The sequence below is a fragment of the Glycine max genome, chromosome 7, assembly GCF_000004515.6.
Source record: "Glycine max cultivar Williams 82 chromosome 7, Glycine_max_v4.0, whole genome shotgun sequence".
NCBI classification, from domain to species: Eukaryota; Viridiplantae; Streptophyta; class Magnoliopsida; order Fabales; family Fabaceae; genus Glycine; species Glycine max.
In genome coordinates this window covers 13,419,712-13,444,966 of record NC_038243.2, presented here as the reverse complement: position 1 = coordinate 13,444,966, position 25,255 = coordinate 13,419,712, and the positions used below count along the sequence as shown (strand labels likewise).

General features: G+C 33.7%; 2 protein-coding genes across 4 annotated transcripts; one reads left to right on the top strand and one right to left on the bottom strand.

Annotated features, from left to right (window-relative positions):
• Positions 1–8,345: 8,345 nt before the first annotated feature.
• LOC100794854 (cyclin-U4-1) lies at positions 8,346–10,595 on the top strand. The gene is made up of 2 exons (XM_003528968.5): positions 8,346–8,750; positions 10,219–10,595. The coding sequence occupies exons 1-2, from the start codon at positions 8,422–8,424 to the stop codon at positions 10,496–10,498; spliced, it is 609 nt and encodes a 202-aa protein (XP_003529016.1). The 5' UTR covers positions 8,346–8,421; the 3' UTR covers positions 10,499–10,595.
• A 6,935-nt stretch (positions 10,596–17,530) lies between these two features.
• LOC100777658 (nucleolin) lies at positions 17,531–23,099 on the bottom strand. 3 transcript variants are annotated; one of them, XM_006583447.4, is made up of 12 exons: positions 22,459–23,099; positions 20,930–21,477; positions 20,754–20,843; positions 20,380–20,619; positions 19,675–19,896; positions 19,315–19,597; positions 18,881–19,215; positions 18,669–18,778; positions 18,471–18,577; positions 18,310–18,386; positions 18,117–18,213; positions 17,531–17,940 (listed from the first exon to the last, which is right to left on the bottom strand). In XM_006583447.4, exons 1-11 carry the CDS (start codon positions 22,808–22,810, stop codon positions 18,118–18,120), a joined length of 2,460 nt encoding a protein of 819 aa, XP_006583510.1. In that variant the 5' UTR covers positions 22,811–23,099; the 3' UTR covers positions 17,531–17,940; position 18,117. The 3 variants fall into 3 exon arrangements, with proteins under 3 accessions (XP_006583510.1, XP_006583511.1, XP_040873005.1); XM_006583448.4 differs by having other exon boundaries at positions 17,531–17,912; XM_041017071.1 differs by having other exon boundaries at positions 18,310–18,577.
• Positions 23,100–25,255: the final 2,156 nt, after the last annotated feature.

Here is a 25,255-nt window from a genome sequence, read left to right as displayed (position 1 = left end):
CCCAACTTGTAATGTGTAAAAATGTCATGAAAGTGAACATTTTTGTTTATTTAGTTTTAGTGATTCCAAACCAAATTTAGGCCTAGTAAATCTCCTATGCTTCAAATAGCTGCTAAAACTTCTATGCATCATGTACTTATTGATGTTATACATGCTTAGTTCTGCACAAGAAAGAATTTGCTGAAATTTGATCTGTCTGCAATGAATGTCTAAGCAATTTTACAAAAATATTTGAAGGAAGATGCTTATATTTATTTTCTTTTCCTTCGTGTTAAATTTTCAAGAACTAAGTAGCAAACTCCAGAAGACCTCAAGAGGTTGGTCTATGATCTCATCAAGGAGGAAGAGAGGGAATTTAATAATTGTTCAGACATGGTGATAAGAAGGGTTCTTAGGAGGCTAGAATTGTGGAAAAAAGTGGAGTCCAACACTATTGATATGATGATAGAAGAGGACTTCTCTAGAGATCAATACAGGTGGAAGAAAAATGTTGAGCACACAAGTGAGCTACCTGTGGAACTTGAACTTGTAATCTATTGCTTTCTAGTGGAGGATTTTTCAGAGGAAATAGTGTGTTAATGTGGGCAAATTTTGATGTAGCTAAAGAATTTAGTATGAGTTATTTATTATCTTTTTTTCTTTTAATTAGAAGAGTACATGTTGAAATTGTGCTTCCTCAATTTTCAAGTAATTAATTAATTAAATTAAGTGGCCTAGGTTTGATTAGGTGATTTCTTCTTAACTGCTAGATGATTTGTTTTCCATCCAAATTAGGTTTATCTCAGTTGTTGGACAATCAAAGCTATATGATTTTCAAATAATGCAGCAGCACCAACAATCAATGCATTGCAGTTCAGACACCTAAACTAGTATGAACGATTCAAAAATTCAAGAAATGGGATACCTGAAAATTGGCCAAGAAACCAGAAAAAGCAAGGCAGACAATATATGGACCAACTTTCTTCTCAGACCTTGCCCAATCAATTTTCACTAACCCAATCAGTCACATCATAGCTAAGCACCAACACACAAATCAAAAGTGTACTAGTTAATTTTAGTTCACCAACTAAAATCAATTTATTTTATCTTATAAATATTTACAAACAAATTTATGTGAACTTTGTACACGTATTTGGTTTTGGAAACTGTGTATGTGCATGCAAGCATCAAATAAACTAATGGCATGTTTGCTTTCTTCTATACTGCCATAGACCAATTAAAATCAGTAACAACAAAATCGATTAATGCAGGCCCAATCAGCAAGAACAAAATCAATTAATGTAGGTCCAATCAACAACAACAAAATCGATTAATGCAGGTCCAATCATTGTGCTACCAATTATGTGTGACAGTGTGAGGGTAAGAGAATTGTTATCTTAATTTAGTGTTGGAAAAAATTTTCTATGATATAATCTAAAACTTTTTGTCACTTGCAGTTCCTCAGCTGGATGCAAAATAAACTTGGTGGAAAACAACACAACAGACTCCAATTGGTGATTTGATTCATTACCTTGGAGCTGACCAACCCACCTTCACCTTCAGTTTCTCTAAAGGTGATTTGATTCATTACAAAGTATGTACATTTCTTGATCCTCGACTACATACCTTATCCTATAAGCCTAACTACAAATTTCATTGGCACTTACAGGTTCTAGTCAGATCATTACTCAATATTATTCTTAGTTACAAGATAGCAATGCCTACTTCAAATCCAAGTTAGGTTGTTATAAACAAGAAGGAAAAAGAAATATCAACATCCACTTAATAAATGAAATAACACTATGCACAAACCAAATTACTTAACATCCCAAAACTTGTGTAGGTGAGTGTTGGATCGAGTGACTTCAGAATAATTAAGAAGGGGGGTTGAATTAATTATGAACGTGTCTTGACTAATTAAAAAAATTTCCTTCTTAATATTACTAGATTCAATTAGGCTTTACTACTAAGTTATGAGAAAGTAAAGAACAGAAACAATAACTTAGACAACAGTAAAGCATAAATAAAAAGTGCACGGTGGAAATTAAAGAGTGTAGGGAAGAAGGAAACAAACACAAGTTTTTATACTGGGTCGACAACAACCCGTGCCTACATCCAGTCCCTAAGCAACCACCGGTTCTTGAGATTTCCTTTAACCTTGTAAAATCCTTTACAAGCAAAGAGCCACAAAGGATGTACCCTCCCTTGTTCTCTTTGAAACACCAAGTGGATGTACGCTCCACTTGAACTAATCCACAAGAGATGTACCCTCTCTTATTCTCAGTATTACAACCCAAGTAGATGTATGCTCTACTTGTACCACAAAGGATGTATGCTCCAATGTGTTAAGACAAAAAATTCTTAGGCGGTTAGTCCCTTGAATCTTTGTAAGGGGAAACAAAAGATATCTCAGACGGTTAGTCCTTTGAAATCTTTTGTTCAGAGGGAAGAGGAAGAATCAAAAGAATTCTCAGGCGGTTAGTCCTTTGAATTCTTTTGGCAAGAGGGAGAAGGAAGAATCAAAAGAATTCTCTGACGGTTAGTTCTTTGAATTCTTTTGGCAAGAGGGAGAAGGAAAGAAGAAGAAGAATAACACAAGTTTTTTGCCAATGAACTTTTCTTGAATAAAGAAAGTATTGAACAAAAAATCTTAGAAGAATGCTTTGAATGAATGAAAGAAATCTCTATTTTAGAATGAAAGGAATCTGTTTTTGGATGAAAAGAATCTCTTCTTGAAATTCATGCCATGGTCACATATTTATAGTCATTTTATGAATCAAATTAAAGTTTGTGATTCTTGACAATTTCTTTAAAACTAGTCACTTTAAAAGTTGTGACTCTTTTGAAAACTAGTCACTTTAAAAGTTGTGACTCTTTTTGGAAACTAGTCACTTTAAAAGTTGTGACTCTTAGAAAATCTTCAGAAACTAGTCACTTTAAGAATTGTGACTTTTGGTAATTTATTTTTCAAAATAAGTCACTGGTAATCGATTACCATCAAGGTGTAATCGATTACACATCAACAGATGTGACTTTTCATGTTTAAATTTGAAAATCAACGTTTAGAAACACCAGTAATCGATTACAAATGTTGTGTAATCGATTACACAAGTTTGAAAATGTTTTATCACAAGTTGTGACTCTTGAAATTTGAAATCCAACATTTAAAAATCATTGGTAATCGATTACATGCCCATGGTAATCGATTACTACTTTGTAAAACAGTTATAAAACTGTTTGGGCTTCTGGTAATCGATTACTGCCTTCTGGTAATCGACTACCAGAGAGTAAAAACTCTGGTAAAATATTTTTCTTTGAAAAATTATTTTGGACAAATTGTGCTATCCAATCTTTTCTTTTGAAAAAAATCTTTTTATACTTATCTTGATGTTTTTCTTAAAGTTCTTGCATATCTTGAATCTTCACTTGAATCTTGATTCTTGATTGAATGACTCTTTGATTCTTGAAACTTTTTTTACTCTTGATTCTTGACTTGAGTCTTTGGCATCATCAAAATAAACTTGAAAAGATTTGCTTCCACAGTGAGTACCTTATGAAGAGGCCAGCTAGCTTGTGATAGCTAATAACCCAGAATTGAAGAAATTTATGTATATATAATTCAAGAAATTTTGTGTGAGTAATGTATGTTGTATGAATAAAGCTTCAAATAAGGTAATGAGATTGAAAATCAAGCTTCATATGGTTCTAGTCACATCATTGCTCAATATTATTCTTAATTACAAGATAGCAATGCCTACTTCAAATTCAAGTTATGTTGCTATAAACAGGAACAAAAAAGTAAAATGAACATCCACTTAATAAATGAAATAACACTATGCACAAACCAAATAACTTAACATGCCAAAACTTGTGTAGGTGAATACCTTATGAAGAGGCCAGCTAGCTTGTGACAGCTAATAAGCTTGATTGAATTGAAGAAATTTCTGCATATATAATTCAAGAAATTTTGTGTCAGCAGTGTATGTTGTGTGAATAAAGCTTCAAATAAGGTAATAAGGTTCACAACCAAGCTTCATATGGTTCTAGTCACATCATTGCTCAATATTATTCTTAGTTACAATCAAGCTTCATATGGTTCTGCCATCAGCACCTAGGCACTTATAGCCTTTGTGAGAAAGGGAATAACCCCAAGAAGACACATTCCTGAGATTTGAATTGGAACTTGTGCTTGTTGTATGGTCTAAGAAAAGGGAAACATGAGCAACTAAACACCCTAAGAAATGAATAATGAGGAAGTTTGTTGAACAGTTTCTGATAGGGAGCCCTATTGTCAATAGTTGAAGATGGCAACCTGTTGATCAAGTAAATGCTGGAAACAGAGGCATGATCTCAGTAGTGTAGTGGCAGTTTGGCCTAAGAAAGAAGAGTGACACCAAGCTCCACTATGTTCTTGTGCTTGCGTTCAACTACACCATTTGGATGGTGAGTATAAGGACAAATGAGCCTATGCTGAATACCATTTTGGGTTAAGAACTTAGTAAAGGGTCTGAACTCCCTTCCCCAATCAGATTGCACAGCCTTAATGGTAGACTTAAACTGATTAAAAACCATTGTTTTAAAAAGTTTAAAGGTCTCTAAGGTGTCAGAATTATTTTTGAGTAAATAGAACCAAGTAAACCTGGTATGAACATCCACAAAAGCCACATAATATCTGAAACCCGAGGGGGATGCAAAGGGTGAAAGACCCCACAAATCTTTGAAAACAACCTCAAAGGGTGCATGACACTGGTTCATTCCATCAAGTGCTCATAAAGAAAAAGATCAAAGCCTGTGAGGTTTTGAATTCCCTATTTCCACCTTGAAGGCAAGGTGGAATTTCAAGGGGGAAGTATTGTCAGGATGTATAATGTGGAGGGCTGAATAAGGACAGCTATTGGAGTTTGGTTAGATAAATAAGGAAATCAGATTAGGGAGGGTATTCAACAAATCAGATTAGGGAGTGGGAGGAAAGATCCTTATTCAATTATCCACTTTGTGTTCAATTTTCAATAGTTAAATTCTACTCTTTTTTATTCTTTCCACCTAGGTTCCATCTTATTTTCTGAGTTCCTATCAGGTAGTGATGTGTTATGCCTATACTTTGCCCTGTTACTAATACTATAGCAAATCAAACATGCAGGGTAGTCATGATAATAAGAAATACTCTCATTGTCCAAGACCCCAAGAAGTAAGCCTACATGAATTCACATTCATTTAAATTGGGTCTCCTTTGAGCTATGTTACAGACCTGGAGTATTAGTAAGACAGCTTTTCCTATTCATACACTTACATATAAGAAAAGAAAGATGCCTAAAATTGATTATAAATTTAAATACAAAATATTGGCATGCTTGCTAGACTAGAACATCGAAGATTTCAGCAAATAAAAAATTAGCCTCCATATCCTCTTACTTCCTAATCGAACTGGCTTAGTTTACAATTCTCAATACCCTCCAAATCATGCTGACTACAGATAAACTCTTTCCTTTCCTTGTTCCCCTAATTATAAATATTGCTTTAAGTAAAGATATGGTCCTAATCTCTTAGATAAACTATCATATCCTAAGCCTAGGAGTACCACAAAGAGAAACTTTAAGGCAATCCTTACTTCTCATATAGTTTTTATTTCATTTTTAGTGAATTCAATTTATAGTAACAACTAACAAGGTTTCAGGCTAAGCAATCCAAAACAAAATGGGATAAAATGGATTGATATAAATAAAAACAATTGATTTATGATTGGATTAATTGTTGTTACATTGAAACTGGGATCTTTTTGTAATCTTCAGTATCTAACTATACATCCCATGTGGTGGCATCAAAGTCTCTGCAACTGGCAGAAACAAGCATCTTCTTCTAACACTTAGTAGCAGTCACAGAACAAATTTCCAGCCTTTCTTTTAAATACAACAAAAAACATTTAAAAAAGGATATCTATATATGTATTTTCAAGTGTATTCAAACCATTCATCTCTCACAGTTAGGTTGGCATACAAAACAGAATTCACCAATATTTCATTCAAAACCAGTATTTAAAGAAATAATAAGAGACAACGAAAGGAGAATAAAGATCGAATGCTATCCCTTCGAAGTAAAATCTAAGAATTGTTACAGCTATCAAAAGTTGAAGAGAAAACTTACAAAATCAAAAGTGCCAAAGAGAGAAACCTACGAAACAACGAACTAACCAACCCACGAACCCACCAACTCACAAACTCACGAACTCACGAACCCACCAACTCAGGAACTCGCAAACCCACCAACTCATAAACTCACGAACCCACCAATCAAGAGCCAAGACAATGTCTAAAACCTACAAAACAACGAACTCACCAGCCCGAAGTTAACATTCTATAGGGATAAAGGTTAAAGCAACATGAAGGTTTGCCCACGTACCTAAATTGTGGCAGTCATGAACGGGAACTCATGGAGCCTGTGCGAACCCGAACACGAACCTCAATGGCAACTTGAGTGAGGAGGACAGACAAATCTTTTGAGCCTGAGCGATGAGAAAGAAAGGGAGAAGGGTTTTAGTAACTGATCACGTGGGGGGAAATGAATTTTGGGGTTTTAAGTTATGAATAAGACAACATCGATTTCTTAAACAAAACTGATGTTAACTTTACAATGTTAACATCGGTTTTTTCAAAAATTGATGTTAACTTTCTATAGTTAATATCGATTTTTCAATAATCGATATTAAGATATTAATGTTAACATCAGTTTTTCAATAACTGATGTTAAGATATTAATGTTAACATCAGTTTTTTTAAAACCGATGTTAAGCATGCGATGTTAAATCAATAAATTGTAGTAGTGGAAGCATGGATGGGAGTGGAGCCCTCTCTCAAACACTTGAAGATTTTTGAATCAATCTATTATGTTCAGTTGTTAAAAGATCCAAATTGGATGACAAAGTTGAAATGAGAATTTTCTTAGGATATGCTACACACTCTAAAATTTATGAAGTGTATAATTTAAAGTTAAAACAGATTAAATAATGTTAACTAATTTCTTGATAGGTGTGATTCAATATTTTTTCCTTAGATTTCACTCAAAAGAGAGTACTCATTTAATGTGTGACCATGTCTCTAACATAATTGAAATTTGTATTGCACCCAAAAAGGATATATACGGAAAACGAAAAAAAAAATACTGATTTTATTATTTACTATGTAGCATGTGCTCTCTTTTTTTGAAGGGGAAAAAAAGAGTAGGTTCCTTGATTTTTAAACACATTAATAGACCATTTAATCTAACCTTTTCGAAACGAAATCTATAAAAGTCTAATCTAAGTTGGATGCCTTCCAAAACAATAAATATTATCACAGAAATAACACTATTATTCAAACTTTTGATTTATTTGGATCACATGAACCAATCTTTAACAAAAAAACACCACCTCTACGCTGTTTTTCTTTTAATGTTTGTGCAAGCAAGTATATAGAACAAAAGCAATGTATAGTAATGCTGTGGACCAACATAGCAAATCCATGTCATGTCACCCACTTGTACCAGAATCAAAACACATGTTAGGGTCTCCAAACAGTGGGACCTTTACACTAGGGTCTCAAATTCCCCCACATGTGATCACATGAAGGGTATGGAATGCCATCTCCACGGTCACAAATAAATCAACTACAAAATCACTACTTAATTTCGAGAAAGGGACATTAATCCACAGTAAACGCACCAGCCTTCCCTCTTTTACAAGTCAAGTTTTGAAATTAAAGAGGAAATCAAAATCATTACCCAACTCAAACCCCAAAACTTTTATAGCCGAAAAAGGATACACACCACCACTGATGTGCCAACTTGCAAGTCGTCATTATGTAAATTACTAGGGTATTTCTGCATCAAGAAAAGTACTCTCTCTCTCTCTCTCTCTCTCTCTCTCTCTCTCTCTCTCTCTATATATATATATATATATATATATATATAATATATGCTTTAACCCTATTATTTAATTATACAATTTTGGCGTATGTGTAATATCGATGTGACATTTTATTATACGGTTACATCAATATTTTTGTAAAATATTAATTGTTAAGTTAACCGATAGGTTTAAAATAGTGAGAGATCAAATTTGTAAAAATAATAAAAGGATGAAATTTGCAAGATTAAGAAAGCAGACAAACCAAAAAATGCAATCAAGTGTCATGTTATTAAATTTGACAACTCAAGTCAATCGATCTTTTTTTAATACATGTGCGTGTATATTTTTCTATCATATGCAACAAATACTTAGGTTAAGAGGACAAAATTTTTAAAAAAAATTATAAAAAAATAAATCATCTATTATATTAAAAAGTATAAAATCATTTGATAACTCCTTTAACCTATGGTCTTGGTGCATAGGATAAAGAAGTGGCATATAAATATCCCACATCATGACAATTTCAAACATTGTTGTTCCATCAAAGCTTTGGCAAAATTTCCATGGCAGAGGAGGAGAGTCCAAGTGTGATGCCAAAAGTGATCACCTTCCTCTCCTCTCTTCTTGAAAGGGTGGCTGAGTCAAATGATCACAACCAACAGCACCAGAAGATCTCAGTGTTCCATGGCTTGACAAGGCCAAACATCTCAATTCATAGCTACCTTGAGAGAATCTTCAAGTACGCCAACTGCAGCCCCTCGTGCTTCGTCGTCGCCTACGTCTACCTCGACCGATTCACTCAGAGACAACCCTCCCTTCCCATCAACACCTTCAACGTGCACCGTTTGCTGATCACTAGTGTCATGGTAGCTGCCAAGTTCATGGATGACATGTAAGTGGCCTTAGGCCTTAGTTAGTACACTTAACAAATTTTCAAATTCTGTGTTTTCTTGATTGTGAAACTTTGATGTATATATAATAATTAAGTTAATCATTGATGAAATCATGGGTTATTTAGAGGCTTGGAAAGTTAGAATAGGTTTTTTTTTTATTTTCTAAGGTAGCTAGCAATACTATGAGAGTTTGTTTGATTTTTCATCCTAACTTTTTTATTTTATAAACTGTTTTCCAAATTAATTTCATTCTTTTTTTTTTTTACAGAATTTCATGCTGCTTAGTAATCAATTTTTCATTCAAAATTTAATAAGTTTTGAAAATTCTTTAAAAAAAACAACAATTGGTAGATGTTTTTTTCTGTCTTGTAATGCTAACTCAAGAGTGTGGATCATCTAGATAGGTATTGCATGTAGTAAGGCATGAACATGGCGTAGGTGTCTAATTTTTTTTAAAAAAATAAAAATATATTTTTTGAAAATAGAAATCAAATACACCTAACTATCTTAATATCCTTAACAGACGTTCAATTTCTGTTATTTCTGAATTCTGAAACTTTAATATGATTAAATTAACCAGTGATGAATTATGGGTGTTACTCTTTACTTTGAACTCTTTTCTTTTCCTCTGCTTTTTCTTATGAATTCTATGGAGTATGTCGCAGTTAGTTAGACAAAAGTCAAATGATGGTTCAGTTGTTCTGCATTTCCCCTGTCTGGAGATCTATGATTATCTCCATCAATTATTCTTGTTCTGAATTTTGAAGTATTCCAGTACCAGAAGAAAATTTAAATATCTTAAAACCCCATATTGTGAATTATTGTTGGGCTGTTTCTTTTTTTCTCCTTTTGGGGTGTTTCTTAATCTTTTATAATTGTCTCTGACGTAATGTTCCGTGTTTATGACAACAATATTTTTAAAAAAAATATACTCCAAATTCTTGCTTGTGAAAAACACTATGGTTAGGCTGGCTTTCCATTGAGAAGAGACAATCTACCCATGTGATCCCATGAGTTTACTGCACATATCCAGCAAATATCTTTTATTAATATTTAATATATTATACATTGAAAAATAGAGCGAGCTAGTTAATGGAAATGTAACAAAAGATAATAATCAATATTGATAGTATGATTATTATATAAATAGTTGACTGTAACAAAAAAAAAAGTCTAATTGTAACAAAAATATATATATAAATAGTTGACATCAGTTTTATTTAAACCTAATCATCATCATTCATTTAGTTTTATAACCATGTGGTTAAGATTAAACCTTCTCAAAATAATATACACTCACTACACTTATTTTATATATATATATATAGTTTTCGAACATTTAGTTATAAAGAAAAACAAATGTCAAATACTTATTATGTTTGACTAAGTAATTTTTTATAAGAAAAACACTTTACATGATATTAACCTAACGTTCTCTTTTTGTGCATGTGGTTTGATATTTTTCAGGTACTACAACAATGCTTACTATGCAAAAGTTGGGGGAATCACCAAAATAGAGATGAATTTTCTTGAGTTGGATTTCCTGTTTGGTTTGGGTTTCCATTTAAATGTAACCCCAGGCACCTTCCAAGCCTACTGTGTCAATCTCCAAAGAGAAATGTTGTTGATCCAACAACCTCTAAATTTTGCAGATTCCACCCTAAATTTAGGAAAATCACTAAAGGCCCACTTGTGCTTCAATGAGGATGAATCTTCTCATCAAAAGCAACAACAGCTAGCGGTTTGATTCCTTGCATTTTCTCAATGCATGTAGTATGGTTGACTAGTTGTAAATGTAGTGATTCTATTACAGACTGGCCGGTAAACTACTTTTCCTTGTGCAATCCGCTTCCTCCTTTTTTATTCTAATTCTTTCTACTTTTTTCTTTTGTTACTTTCTTAAGTTTGGTATATTATTTGGTAGTGTAGACAAACTTGTCTCAATACAGTCTCACAAGTAAAAGTCTGGTATTTTTTTTAAAATTTAATTTTTTGTAATACAGAGGCCTAAGTACTAGTTGATAAGATGGATAAGGTAGGCTACATTGAAGGAAAACCATCCTCCTTGGTATTGGATCAAGCAATCATATAAACAACTTGTTTCCAGTTAAACTAAGGTTCTTAATTTATTTATTTATTTTGTCTTTAACCAAATATCACCAAATTGGGACGGATCTGCGTTGTCACATTTAAGAGTATAGTTGCTCTCAGAAACTTTTTTATTATTATTAACTTACATACATGTAATTACAAACTGTCCCCATAATTTAAAATGCAATAAAAAAAAAGACTATTTAATAAGTATAGACTCCACAAATTTATATATAAGTATAGCTATCACAACTTAAAATTTCTAAATTTGTCACTATCACTCAAGGCATAACCCTCAAGTTGGAAGGGTGGTTAAGTAAAATCTTTTTCAGATTTGCGACTTTAAAAACTTGTTATTTAATTCCTTTTTTTATATATAAATTGACATGTGTCATTCTTATCCACGTTTACATTCTAGCAACATTCTATTTTTATTTAAAGAGTAAGGAATAGACCAATGCGCTTCCTTTTAGACAAAATTTGTATCAAAATAATGAGATCATCTGCAATTTCACCAAAACTATATACACTCAATTTCTACCGTAAAATCACTTGTGGTTATTTAGCCAAAAAATAACACAAATGAAAATGAAAGGTGCATGAGATTATGAACTGCACCCACACTGGAGTTATTGTAGAACTCTAGAGGATCTTGAATTCTTGATCCATAATGAATTGTGACCGGCCATTTGGCATTGGGGTATAGGAGAAGAGAATGTACTTTTTTCTTATGTGGTTGATGATTTGGAAGAGACTACACTTTGTGCTACTTGGCAGTTGTGCTATTTCTTAGAATGTGAATAAGGAACATGTGCAATAATTGGACAACCATAAACAAGTTGGTTCAAGAGAGAGAGAAGCGGGTGTGTATCGGTGTATGAGTGTCCTAAATAAGTTCAATTGTAATAGCACCACCCCAAAAAACTTTGACACATAGTTTTGTTTCCCTTAGGACATAGGGTTACAAGAATTTGGATCGCAAATTTCTAATCGGTTAAAAAAGCCATCTTTGGTCAACATAGACATCCCTGTCTCATTCATGTGCCTCATCTTTTAAGTGACAAGTGAGCAACATTCAAATCAAAAAGAACATGACATGATACTGATTTAGCACTAACAGTCGTGCTAACCTCAATGTACATTGACAGATGCAGAATTTTAAATGTAAAAAAATAAAAAATGCAAGGTCAATATATATATATATATATATTTTGTTCTCCTCGAACTCTATAAGTCTTTAGTCGGTCTCAATAGTTCATCACCGGACTCGGAGGGATATCATATCCGGCAATAGACTAAACTCATAACTTAAAAAAGAATAACAATGTTTTAAATAAGGAAAGAGAGAAGAATATCAATGAAAAGGTAACGGATAATTTCTAAATCTAGGATATATAATCTAACATTATCATTCATTAAAATATAAGAGAAATTAAAGAGGATCAAAGTCCATGGATTCACTTTGTATTCACAATCCATATACTTATCCACGTGTTCATCTTTATACTTTTGACTTGAGGGTCGAAGTGTTTTTACAAGTATTTCATCTCTGTTGGTAGAAGAACTCACAGAAGATCCTAAAAAGGTTTTATCAAATCACATATTTTATATTAAGAAGGTAGTTTGTAATTAAACATACTAATGCATTTACGATAATAAAAAAACATGTAAAGACGATTACCTTCATAAAATCAGTTCTATTAAATTATAAAACAAATGAACACTAAGTCATTAATGTTGTATTTGATTACTCGTTAGAAAATAAACAATTGCATGTGTTGTGAAAAAGGTTTGTGTTGAGGCAAATGTCCACGAGGCTCTATTTTAATGAAAAACTAAACACACTACCCATTCAATCTTCGATTAAAAGAATATTTTTGGGGAGTTTTATATCTACACCTTTAGAAGAACACTAAAGGTGGGAGGTTTTTAAGTCTAGTATGTGGAAATGAGACAAATTTCTCACCGCTCCATTGTGTATCTTGATCCTTTGAATTGTTCCAAAACCAATGACTGTGGAGGAAGTACTATTTCTCATGACCACCGACATGCATTGACAAGAAACTTGTAAACCAAATCCCAATTTTACATATGTGGTAGGAGTTGCCTGAATCAATAATCCAGCCATCACTAAATAATTGATTGTGTATACAACATCAATACGGAAATCTTATTTAGTATGATTTTCTTTTAACGAAAATTCTCAAAAGACAATTACAATACAATCTTTTCTTTATCAACGCTGTCGTGTATGTTTATGCGAGAACCTCATGGAAATTTCTAATTGGTCAACGTGACAAAGGATTAGTACTAAATAAAAACATTTATCTAAGAGTACGTTTTTATAGAGAATTTTAACAGAGAAAAATAATTTATCAGAGGATTTAAATTTTTCTAATCTAAAATTCATAGTTTAGATATTTTTTTTATGAAGAATTTAAATTTTTAGAATTTTAAGCAACTAAAAATGTGGAATTTCAATTTTCTTCTAAAAGGTGAGAAAATGAAATTCTCTTCTTAAAGAATCTTCTAAATTGTTGGTGTATTTCCTTTATAACCTTCATCTCTCTTCCACCTGAATGTTTCTGAAATCTCGTTCTCAAATTCGCGACTCTTCCCTCATGCAGATAATCCTCTTCTTCAAGAAACATCTTCTGAGCTCGTGGAACATCGATCAGGTGTGGTGTGGGCATAGGGGAACACTTAGAATTGCACCCGTCAGTCAGGGGAACAGTCGTTGCTATCCATCACGCGACAAAGGTGCTCGTCGGCGCGGAGGAACTAAGTCATGCTTTACGTGACTGAATGTTATAGTCGGGTGTAGTCCATCAGTATTCTTCTTTTTGGAAGCACACCAAGTATATATTCTATTCTCTTTACATTCATTTTCTTTCACCTCACAATTTTAATTTTTTTATCCAAATACAAAATTTTGAAAATAAAATAATTTCAATTAAAGTATTTAAAATTCTTAAAATTTAAAATTTTTCATAATTTTAAATCCCTCTTCCAAACAAAGAAGAAAATTTTGTTATACAAATTATTACAAAATTTGAGGGAAGTAAATTTCAATGCGAATCACCTTTGCTTCTTCTCTCTCCTCTCGTGCGTGGTTATGCAACAATGTCGTTGGTAAGATTTGTGAAATTCTATAACAAACGATGGATACTTGATAGCATTTTTCTACTCCAAAAGAAAATCTTGTTTAGTATGAAATTTTCCACTGCAAAATTTGCCAAAGTCATTTACAAGAAAAAAAAAAATTCTCTCTTCCAGGCGTATGGTTATGAGAAAACAAGAACAAAACTCGTTACTTACGTCAACAAATAAAATATCTAGAAAATAAACGCATCAAACATAAGAATAATGTAAACGATTTCAAAACAATTTATGTTGAATTGTTTACGAAAATAAAGGAAATTTTAATTTGAATTAATACAAAATACTGTGTGGTAGTTAGTATATTTTATTTAAAACTTGATTGAAAAGTATGTGTGAATTGTTATAAATATCTCTAATACTTGAGTTTGATTCTTATAAATAAAAAAAATTGATTTAAATTGAACGACATCTTTCACAAAAAAAATGTATTAATATTTATGTATAGATTTCTGTAATTTTATTTTTAAAATAAAACATTAACGGGGTTGGCATTTGGATTTTTTTATATCTTTTGTTCCTTTTTATTGTATAAAACAGAGTAAATTTAATAATTGAAAGGTTGCCGCCATATTTTACAGAAACATGAGGATGATTATTGATAAGAAGTTGGTCTGTTGGTTGACATTAGATAGAGTAGTTTTTTGTTTTATAAATTCCTCTAGATTGAAAATTCAACATCATAAACATGCCTAGCTAGAACAACATCTTTTAAAATGAACTTGTCGAGGCATAACATCTTCATTTTCCAAAGTAGTATTTAATAAAAACATTAAGTATAGATGTTAGTTTGTATATTTTTATTATAGTTAATATTTTAAATAGAATATTTTACAAAATAAAGTTTTTTATTCTTTTTTAGTTATGAATTCGAATGTACTTTTTATTTCTTAAAGTGATGTCAACTTTATATGTATAAACACATTCTTTTTATCACAAATATAAACGTGTTAGTTCTTTATTGGATAACACCAACTTTAATCTACATTGACTTGATGTAAGTATGTATGTTAAATAAAAATTTATTTTCTTTTATTAGATATCACCAACTTGGATCTACATTGACTAGCTGTAAATTTTATAAACTAAATAAAATTTATTCACTTCTCCTTAGGGAATGGAGGAATGGCAACGAGGCATTCGTTTCCAAATCATATAGTATTCTTAATTTTTTTTACTTATTTTGTATTTGAGAAGTTACACGAAATTTCACATTAGGAAACATCATAACTTATTTCTGTACTTGCGGAATATTAACCACGTATTACATCCAACACTCTTAAGAAAATTTTCTCCATTTTTCTTTGTTGAGTTGAGCCTATCACTCCTTAAATTCACTTTTAGTTTCTTTTCCTAATATATTTCATGTTTATGCTATACCCTGCTCTTTCTTTTTCTTAACACCTAGACTCCTCTCTCTTTCTCTTCTTGGTTTTTGTTTTATTTTAAACAACTCTTGATTATTCAAGCATTGAAGGGTTATCCCCCAACTTATTCTAGCTAAGATAGCTATCATTCTTTACATTTTGTCTCTTATTCACCCTTATCACCTTCCTCAACTAACCTTTTCATTAATTATTCTTATTTTTATTCTTAGTTGTGGTTCGCATTGTGAAGCTTGGCCAAGTGGAACATACCACATAATATTATTAATATCCCCCTCCAAGCTTGAGAATTTGGGCAGCAAGAGGTAGAGAGATCACTTACAAAGATAGGAAATCATGGGAAAACTATAGTCCTTGATCTTTGGAAAAGTCCTTATTCCCCATTCTTAACACTTTTTAAATTGTTACATGCAAATTATTCCTTTTATTTTCTTATTGGCTTGGTATGAGGTGATATGCCTTTTGCGGTGCACTTGTAGAAAGACCGCACTTTAGTGCTAATGATTATACAAGAAGTAATGCAAGTGTATATTATCTTTCATTCTTGGGGAATTTCACATTTTTGTTTTCATGTTTCGCCTCTATAGTCAAGCATTGACCATCTCCTTGAGGTGAATGATACTAAAAATGTTAGGCACGAATATCTACCACTAGTTCATGTTGCACATTAATGTAATGTTGAGATCAATCACCCAAACCCAATGGTGAGGGCAACCAAATCTAATCACCCAATTTTCCTAGATTTTACCATTTGACACCTAGCTCACCATGTCAAAAGCTAGTAGTATTGCTAAGAACATTTTAAATTCCAAATACCTTGTTTTCTTTAGTTATACAAAATACGTTATCAGCATACATGCACAACATACGCGGAATAAATAGAAATCTGAGCAACATGTTACTTTACCCAGTATTTACAATGTCATGCATGAATCAATCCACAAAACATTGATTTACAAGAACCTGTGACAGCATCTAATAACTAAATAAAACAAGATACCAAAAAATAAGAGGTAAACTTCCATATGTATATACAGAGAGTTACCAAACAAAGGCTTGAGGAGAGCTTACACCCTGCACCGTGAGAGAGAACAAACTGGAAACTAAAACTTAAGTTAGTACATAACCCTCACCAAGTGAAGAATAATTAAAATGAAACCTACATAACCCTCACCGAGTGAAGAATATGCAAATGAAACCTGGTCACGATGAGAATGGAAAGGCAAGTTGGCACTTAACTACTTGTAAGATTAACAATTTGAATAGCCTAAGAACCTGAGAATATTAATGCAACAATAATCTGAAATCCAAGTTACATGCATGAGAAAATTATATATGAAAAAGCATATTCATAAATCCTAACAAGCTTTGTAGTCTAAAACGCGAGTCCACCAAGAAGACATAATCGATACCCCATTCCATAGGCAATAGCTTCCAGTGCCTTGAGCCTAATAAAAATAGTAATGTATTTGAAACTCAATGAACATTGTATGGTAATAAGAGACACCCACTTAAACATGAAATCAAGATCAAATCCACACAAGCATAAATTTCAGCAACCTTTGCCTTTGGGTTAGGGTTAGGCTATATTAAGCAGATTGGGTGGTAAAACCAGGTACATAATGAACCAACTTTAATAATTAAATTCCAATTCAGAAACATTCAGTAACAGACTATACTCAACCCTTTTCTGCTAATCTGTTAATCAGTTGATTGTTGCATTTCCCCAAGATATTGCAAAGGCAATTGATCTTCTAAGGTCCATGTCAGTGGAGGTCAACCAATTGAGTACAAATTATTGAATTGCAATATGGAAATCTATGAAGTTAACTAGCTAAGGAAAGATATCAATGCATCTTTAGCATTGTCTTGTAGTCCCCCTCAGCACAAAAACCTCAATAGTATCAAATCATTCCAGCAACAAATTTTACCAGTGCATTATGCTTTTTACTATCTTAGGAAGACACCAAGCCAAATAAATCCCATGAAACTAACTATTTGACTTTATTAATTGCTGAAGTAGTGCTCTTATTACTACTATCTCAACAAAGGGCTAATGAGTTCACCTTTGTTCTGATCATATCACTGTAAAACAAAAAAGTAATTCATCCAAAGTAACTAAACATCTCTTTAGAGATTCAAAATAAAGAATCAACTTATTGATAAATTCAGGAGGTAAAACTCCATGAAGCCTTAATCAAACAAGTAGCATCTCTAGTCTGATCTCTGTCCAAATGAAAATGAAGATAGAGCAGTGGGGAAATCTTTCACATTATCCGTCCAAGTATGATATGAATTACACATCACTGCTCAATACTTTTTCCATCTCTAATTAACTTGAGTCCATACAGCATAAATTCAAGTACTGATAATACATCCCATCCAGAAATGTAATCACCACCATAACTTGATAAATACATCCCATCTCTAATTGAGATAAGCTAGTTTTTGTAACAAATTCTCATAAAAGCTATAAATAGCAATCCTTTGTCTCCAAATTGTAGACATAATGCTTCAACGGTCATCCTACAGCAGCCACTTTATCATATCAGATCTGTTCACAAACAAATGCACTGGTGACCAGAGTGCAACCTTCGCCAGCGCTTGTGAAAAAAATAAGAGATACTATTTCGAGGATAGAGAAATCTCTCAGCAAAATATACACTTATATTAGATGCACCGTGATGTACTCCACAAAATGCAATCCCAAGAAGTTATCAGATGACTTACCTCAATAATAAGATCCTGAACCACCACCACCCATATAACTGCTACCACCACCCACACCCCTTCCAGAATACACTGATGAATATGAGCTGCCACCAACCTACAGCACAGGAAAACAATAAATAAGAATAAACCAAAAATATATGCATGCATAATACTACTTCCTATAGCGACTAAGAAAGACCAGGATCATTACATCACTTCCACGAGAAATGTAATCACCACCATAACTTGATGAATACATGCCACCAACATCACCACTACCAAAAGAACCTGACATGGAATACATCAAAATGTAAGAAACAAAGATTCTGATGCTGACAATAATAAACCAGACTATTAGCAAAAAAAAACCACCTCCTCCATAACTCATGCCCTGCCGACTGCTATACATCCCATGTGAATCTTGACTAGAAATAGAACTTCTGCTGCCACCACCATATCCCACACTAGATCTTCCAAGTCTACCAATCAAAAGCATGGAATGATTTGCTGACAATAATTGGCTTAGGGAAGAAAAAATACATAACACCTTAAATACTAGACAAAACTAACCTATCACCATAAGCATCTCCATACTGCGAAGCACTATCACCATAGTCATAGTCTAGACGAGCTCTTGATTGGCGAGCACCAGTATCAGCATATCGTGGAGGAAGATCATCCTGATTAATAATGAAAAGAGAATAATTTCATTTACTAATTAGAGAACAAAATCAAGTTTCAAAAAACAGAACGATTATAATAAATACACAAATAATACTAACTATAGCAGCATAAGGACGTTTTGAGCCAGACAGAGCATCATAATCTCGAGGACGTCCTTCACGGTAACTTAGATGGGGTGGAGGAGGTGGAGGAGGAGCCCTTTCAAATCTTTGGCCATACCCATCATCCACATAGCCTCTCCTTGGTGCAGCACGAGATGTGCTTCTAGGGAGCTCGGTGTAGCCAGGACCACGGGCAGGATAATCCCTGTAAGATGGTCGCCTTACAGAAGCCACCCTTGAGCCATAATCTACAGCAACTCTACTTCTGGGAGGTGGTATATCCTCACGCCGACCATAATCTCTCTTCATGCTACTTTTTGGATATGCAGGAGCTAACAAGATAATACAATAGTTTATAATGTTATAAAAAAAAGAATGAAAATAGTAACAACCAATGAGTCTATTTGGTAAAATAATTGTATACTACATACCAACTGGTCTCCTATCATAAGATCTAGATGGAGGAGGCACTGGCCTACTTCTTGCTGGTATGGACATCATAGGACGTCTATCTCTCACACTAACTGATCTGACAGGAGGAGTACGGCTTCCAACTCCTCTTACACTACGAGAAGGAAAAGAATGAGGTGCAGGTCGGCCCCATGAAGGCCTCGTCATCATTCCAGATCCCCGACTAGAACGATAGTCCCCACGACTACTGTGTTTTCCGCGGCCTCTTTGGAGTGGTCTAGACAACCTTGCTCTAACTTTTGCCTGAAAGAAGCAAAACCATTATAAAATGCCCCATTTAACTGTTGGACATATACAATTTATTAATATCCAAGACAGACCTTCTTGTGTCCCTCACCCAACTCTGTTCCTGTAATACTATCAGCACATTTAACGGCAGCATCATGTGTGCCAAATGTAACAAACCCATAGTCCTTCCTACGAGCAGCTGGCATGTTTCTGGCAAGCTCAATCTTTTCAATCTCACCATATTTCCTGAGAAGATCCCGGACATAATCTTCATCCCATGAAGGAGGCAATGCATCAATAAACACAGTTTTAACCTGCAACTTAAACACACTTTATCAGTGAATTAGAGGTCTATTAGCATCTTAACACCAAAGACTGCGCTACAAGGATAGCTTGTCCGTCATAAAGTAAACTACTGAAGTGTCATTCTGACTAGCCTTAAAAGTATATTCAATAAAAAAAATTGCAGAATTTAGTAATTTAAGATCAACCATAAGTGGATTCTTTATCATAAATAATGAGTTTAGTTTTAAATTGAGGTTGCTATACCAAGCACATTGTGATTACCAACAAAACTGCAGAAAATTGTGGGAAAATGCTCCCAGCCAACAACTACAATTTAAAACTAAGTGATACAATATCCAAAATATAGGCAACAAAAATTTAACCACTGTTGGTGTAGGAAACCAGCAGGAATGTTTACAGCAACCCAAGCTTCAACAAGGCCAGAGAACCATACTATGCAGGTTCCAATTAGAAATCCCTTGTTAAACCAAGGAATTGGATTTAGAGAATACCTGTGCCATAATTTCATCACCCGGATCAATAAAGGAATCTGCAAAAGAAACTTTTGCAAGCTTATCAACTCCAAATACAACATCCCTCCTCTGCAGTCGCTTAAAGGCATCCATAGCTTCAGAACGAGAGGGAAATTCCAAAAACGCAAATCCACGGTTCTTTCCTTCATCATTAGTATCTTCTACCAAAGTTAAATCCTCAACATTGGTGACTCCATAATGTTTCAACTTCTCTTTTAACTGGCACCAGAATTTTCATTCATAATCAGAAACTCAACAGACTTGAATGTAGGGGAAAAAAAAAACTATCAAACACAACCAAGGTGTTTGAGGTCAGAAGGTGCAAAATTTAGACCCAGAGAAATTAAACTTACAGCCTCCTTTGTCCATGTCTTGCATATGTTTCCCAAATAGAGGGTATCACTGTCCTGACTAGGAGTGACACCACATTGTTTGCCATTAATCTGAAATTGGGGTGATGAAAAACATGTGATTTGATACAGCATCAATTTTAAGTCTACTCTAACATTGAGAAGATAAAAAAAATTACCACGGGATTTTTGAGCTCTGCTACAGCTCGTTTTGCTTGTTCCACAGTTTCAAAACGCAAGAATGCAAATCCCTTGTTCTTTTTAGTTTGAGGGTTCATCATCAACCTGACCTCTGTAACCACCCCAACTTCACCAAAAACCTTCCTCAGATCACTCTCAGTAGCATCCTTGTCCAAGCCCCCAACAAAAACTTCAAATTCTTTCCGCTTTCGCCTCTCCTTCACAACTTCTCGGTGTTCCTCTTCCTCAACATCAGCAAAGTCTGGATGCTCATGCTCATGCTCATGCTCCTCTTCACCCTCAAGTTCATCGTGAACATCTTCGACTTCTTCCTCACCTGTATCACCCTCTTCACCTACATTATCTTCAGCCACTTCTTCTTCTACTTCATTTCCCACCTCATGACCCTCATCTTGTTCAAGTTCCTTCTCATCATAATCAACTCCACCATACTCCTCAGGTTCATACTCAGGATCATTATCCTCCAAATCTAAGCGTTCATCTTTCTCATATTCATCTATGGACTCCTTAACCTCCTCTTCATCGTCTGTCAAAAAATAAAGATTCCAAATGATCCCCATCAAAACAGACCAAACTTTTCCCACATCATAGTGTTCATTAAATTAAGGTAGTCCACACCCCATAATCAATCTCACCATTCCTAGTTGAAACTATTCCCATGACAGCACACTAACACAAATGAACTGAAACAGAACTTTAACCAAAAAATCTCGAAAAACAAATGCAAGTTTATCATCTAAAGAACTTGAATGGGTCGCATGCCAATCAGTAGCCCCCCAACTCAATTTCCAACATCTATCAGAGACAAAGGATAGACTACTATCATTTAAACATGCATGAAGAAATACATTGTGCAATAGCTTTCCTGCTATTAGCTACTACATTTCCTTCAAACCAAAACATAATAGCAAACACATGGAGAGGAGAGATCTATCAAACATCATACATTCACTAACATTTTCCAAAAATAAAATATCAGATTAATATATCCTAAGTGAACTAAAACTGCAAAATTTCACAAGAAAAGAACCCAAAAATAATTATGATCGAGGTTTTAATAAAAGGCCAGCCACCGAGATTTTGGCCACAACTACAAGGCTTTTGGGGTGGCTACATTTGCCCCAATATATCAAGGATTGAAACAAAACTGCAACCACAAGCGGCCGATGCAGCCACATTGTCCAAATTTTCGGTGACTGCATTAGTCCCAATATCAAGGACTGGGTTAAAACTGCAACCGCATCAGCTGCGTTTGTCCCAATTTCCCGTAATATCAATAATGACCGTGGCGAAACTGCAACCGCAAGTGACCACCCTGGCCGCATTTGTTCCAATTTCCCGCAATGTATAGGATCACAATGAAACCAAAACCACAATTGCCATTTAAAACCTTGATTACAACCAAATGTAAACACAACCAAAACCCTGAAATTCAACACATACACCCCAATCCAATCTAAAAGAAACCCTTAAAAAATCTTATTCGCTAAAAAGAAAAGAAACTTACTTTTCGCCACGCTCAACCCATTAGCCGCATGGGACGCTTCTTCCACAGCCTCAGGAGCCATTTGGTTCATGTCAATAGCCTTGTCCTCAACAACCACTACAGATTCTTTCTCTTCAACCACAAGCCGTTTCTCTTCAACAGCAGGGTTCTCTTCTTCCACCACCACTGTGTGCTGTTCCTCCTCAGCAACAACAACAACAACGGGTTGTTGTTTCTCTTCGACCTTCACGGTCTCTTCCGCAGGTTCGTGTTGCTGTTGGTTCTGTGAAGCCTTCAGGGTTCCCCTGCCGCCTCTGCCGCCCCTCTTCGAGAAGCTCGACGCAGACCCTCGCTTCGCCGTTTTCGGTGGCATTCTCGAAACGAAACCCTAGATTGAAGGGAACGATGAATTGAACCGCGGGTTTTGCGAGATTGAGGGTTCTTACAACGAGGAAATCGAGATTGGAAGTGAAAGAGAAGAAACACTGAGTGAACAGAGAAAAGAGTAATTGGGGGTCGAAAAGGGATGAGAAAACCCTAGAGAACGAGAATCGAAACAAAACAAAACCCCACGAAAGAGCGAGATCGATGAGAAATGCAGCAGCCTCCGAGAATGAAAGATCCCGAATAATCCTTCTGATCAATAAAAATTTGACACTTGTTTATTAATTTTTCAGTATAATACGAATACATACTTATTTGTGTCCTTGAATTTGTTGGCCTAAAAATTAAGTCCATAAAAAATTTAAATTTTGTCTTGAATGTATAATAAATTTTTCTACCATTCTCATTGTTAACTCCAACTGTGCTTGTATGACACATGATAAAATGACAACCAAGAATTATTATGTTTCATTGATATCATGTATCACTTATATGAGTATATGACAATCACGTGTTAAAAAATTGATTTTTAAATTTGATTTATAAATTTAATAATTTTGTCATTTTAATTTTTAAGCTTAATAATTTTTTTACATTTTAATTTGTAAACTTAATATGTACTATCATTTTGGTTCATGAAAGTATTTTTAAATTTTCAATTAAGTCTCATGTCATGAAATTATTAATATATATATTATCTTTTTTTTTCACCTATATTCTTTGTACAATTCTGACATCTAAATTATATATGATTACATTACAATAATAAGTGTTAAATATAGAATATTACTAACAAGATTATATAAGGTTCAAAACTATAACATTCCATTTTTTGTAAAATAAATTTTAAAAAAAAATATTTAAAAATAAACATAGTTTTAGAAAAATAATGAGATTTTTGTAATTAAATAAATAAGAAAAATAGTTTTATTAATTAAAATAATTATTTAAGGTAAATAAAAAATATATATGCTCTTATAAAATAAAAATGATGTTTTATTTATTCATTTGTTAGTGAGTAAAATATAGTTTCTTTTTATAAAATAAAAAAATAGAATAAACAATAGACTCAGTACCTTACCTATAAATAGAGATATATTAGGTCAGTTCCCCCTTTCATCTCTCCCAAATTCCTTTCTTTTTCCGCATACACTCAAACTCATCCCAGTAAAACTACGATCGCGTAATTTTTAACCGTTGAATCATTGTGAAATTTGAACACTAGATTCATAACTCATTTTCAAACATCCCCAACATTGGGATTTACGAAATAATATATGAGTGAGAGAAATATTCCTCGCATTGTAGTTTTCTTTTTCTCGCATACACCTAAACTTGTTTCAGTAAAACTATGATCTCGGACTCTTTAACCATTGGATCGTCGTGAAATTTTAACACCAGGTTCATAAATCAATTACGCACACCTCCATTGTTGGGATTTGTGAAATAATTTTCGTGGAGAGTGAAATGTTCCTCGCACGGAGACAATGAAACAGAGGCTTCAATCTCTTCTCCTTCTATCTAACGCTTGAAAATCCTAGCACAGCAACCAGAGAAAAATTTTGAGGAATCTTAGACAACCACTAAAGATGCAGCTATCCCTATCGGACTAGACACGTGAGCCCGCTTAGAGGTAAGGGATGAGTTTATCGCAATTGGGGTTAGAATAAACATGTGTAGGGATTCTTAAAGGACCAAATTTGGGTTTATTTTGGGATATTTATTGTATTGAAATTCTTCCTATATGATTATGTGAAATTATTTGAGGGGTTTTACTCTCCATGTTGTGAGAAACATTTTCATATAATTTATTTGTATTTTGGACAAGAATTATTGGATTAACATGATAAATTGTTATATTGGGATCATGAAATTATGATTGAAATTGAGTAAGTGATAAATTGAATATGTAATGAATTGTGAGATACGTGTGTATTGAGATATTGTGAGCTATGAATTGTGCAATCACACAACTATAAGACCCTTTAAGGGTGACAAGTTTTTGCGCGACGAGTATTATGATGGGATCCACTGTGGGAACCCGACGAGTTGAATCATTTTGAGGTGTGATAAGTTAAAATAATTTTGAAAACAATTGAGTAATTGTATGTATTGCGTAGTTCATAAGTAAAGTCTATGTGTGCGCCATGTATATATTAATATTGTGCAATGTGTATATGATTCATGAGGTGTGATAACATGTTGCTTTGGAATTATACCATTGTGATTGAGATTGAGTGTATGTGATAAATTGAGTATGTATTGAATTGTAATATACGTGTGTATTGAGATGTTGTGTGCATTGACTTGTGAGCTATGAATCATACAATCACACGACTATAAGACCCTTTAAGAGCGACAAGTTAATGCGCGATGAGTAGATGAGTATTGTGATAGAAACCACTCTGGGGACCCAACAAGTTTAATTACAAGT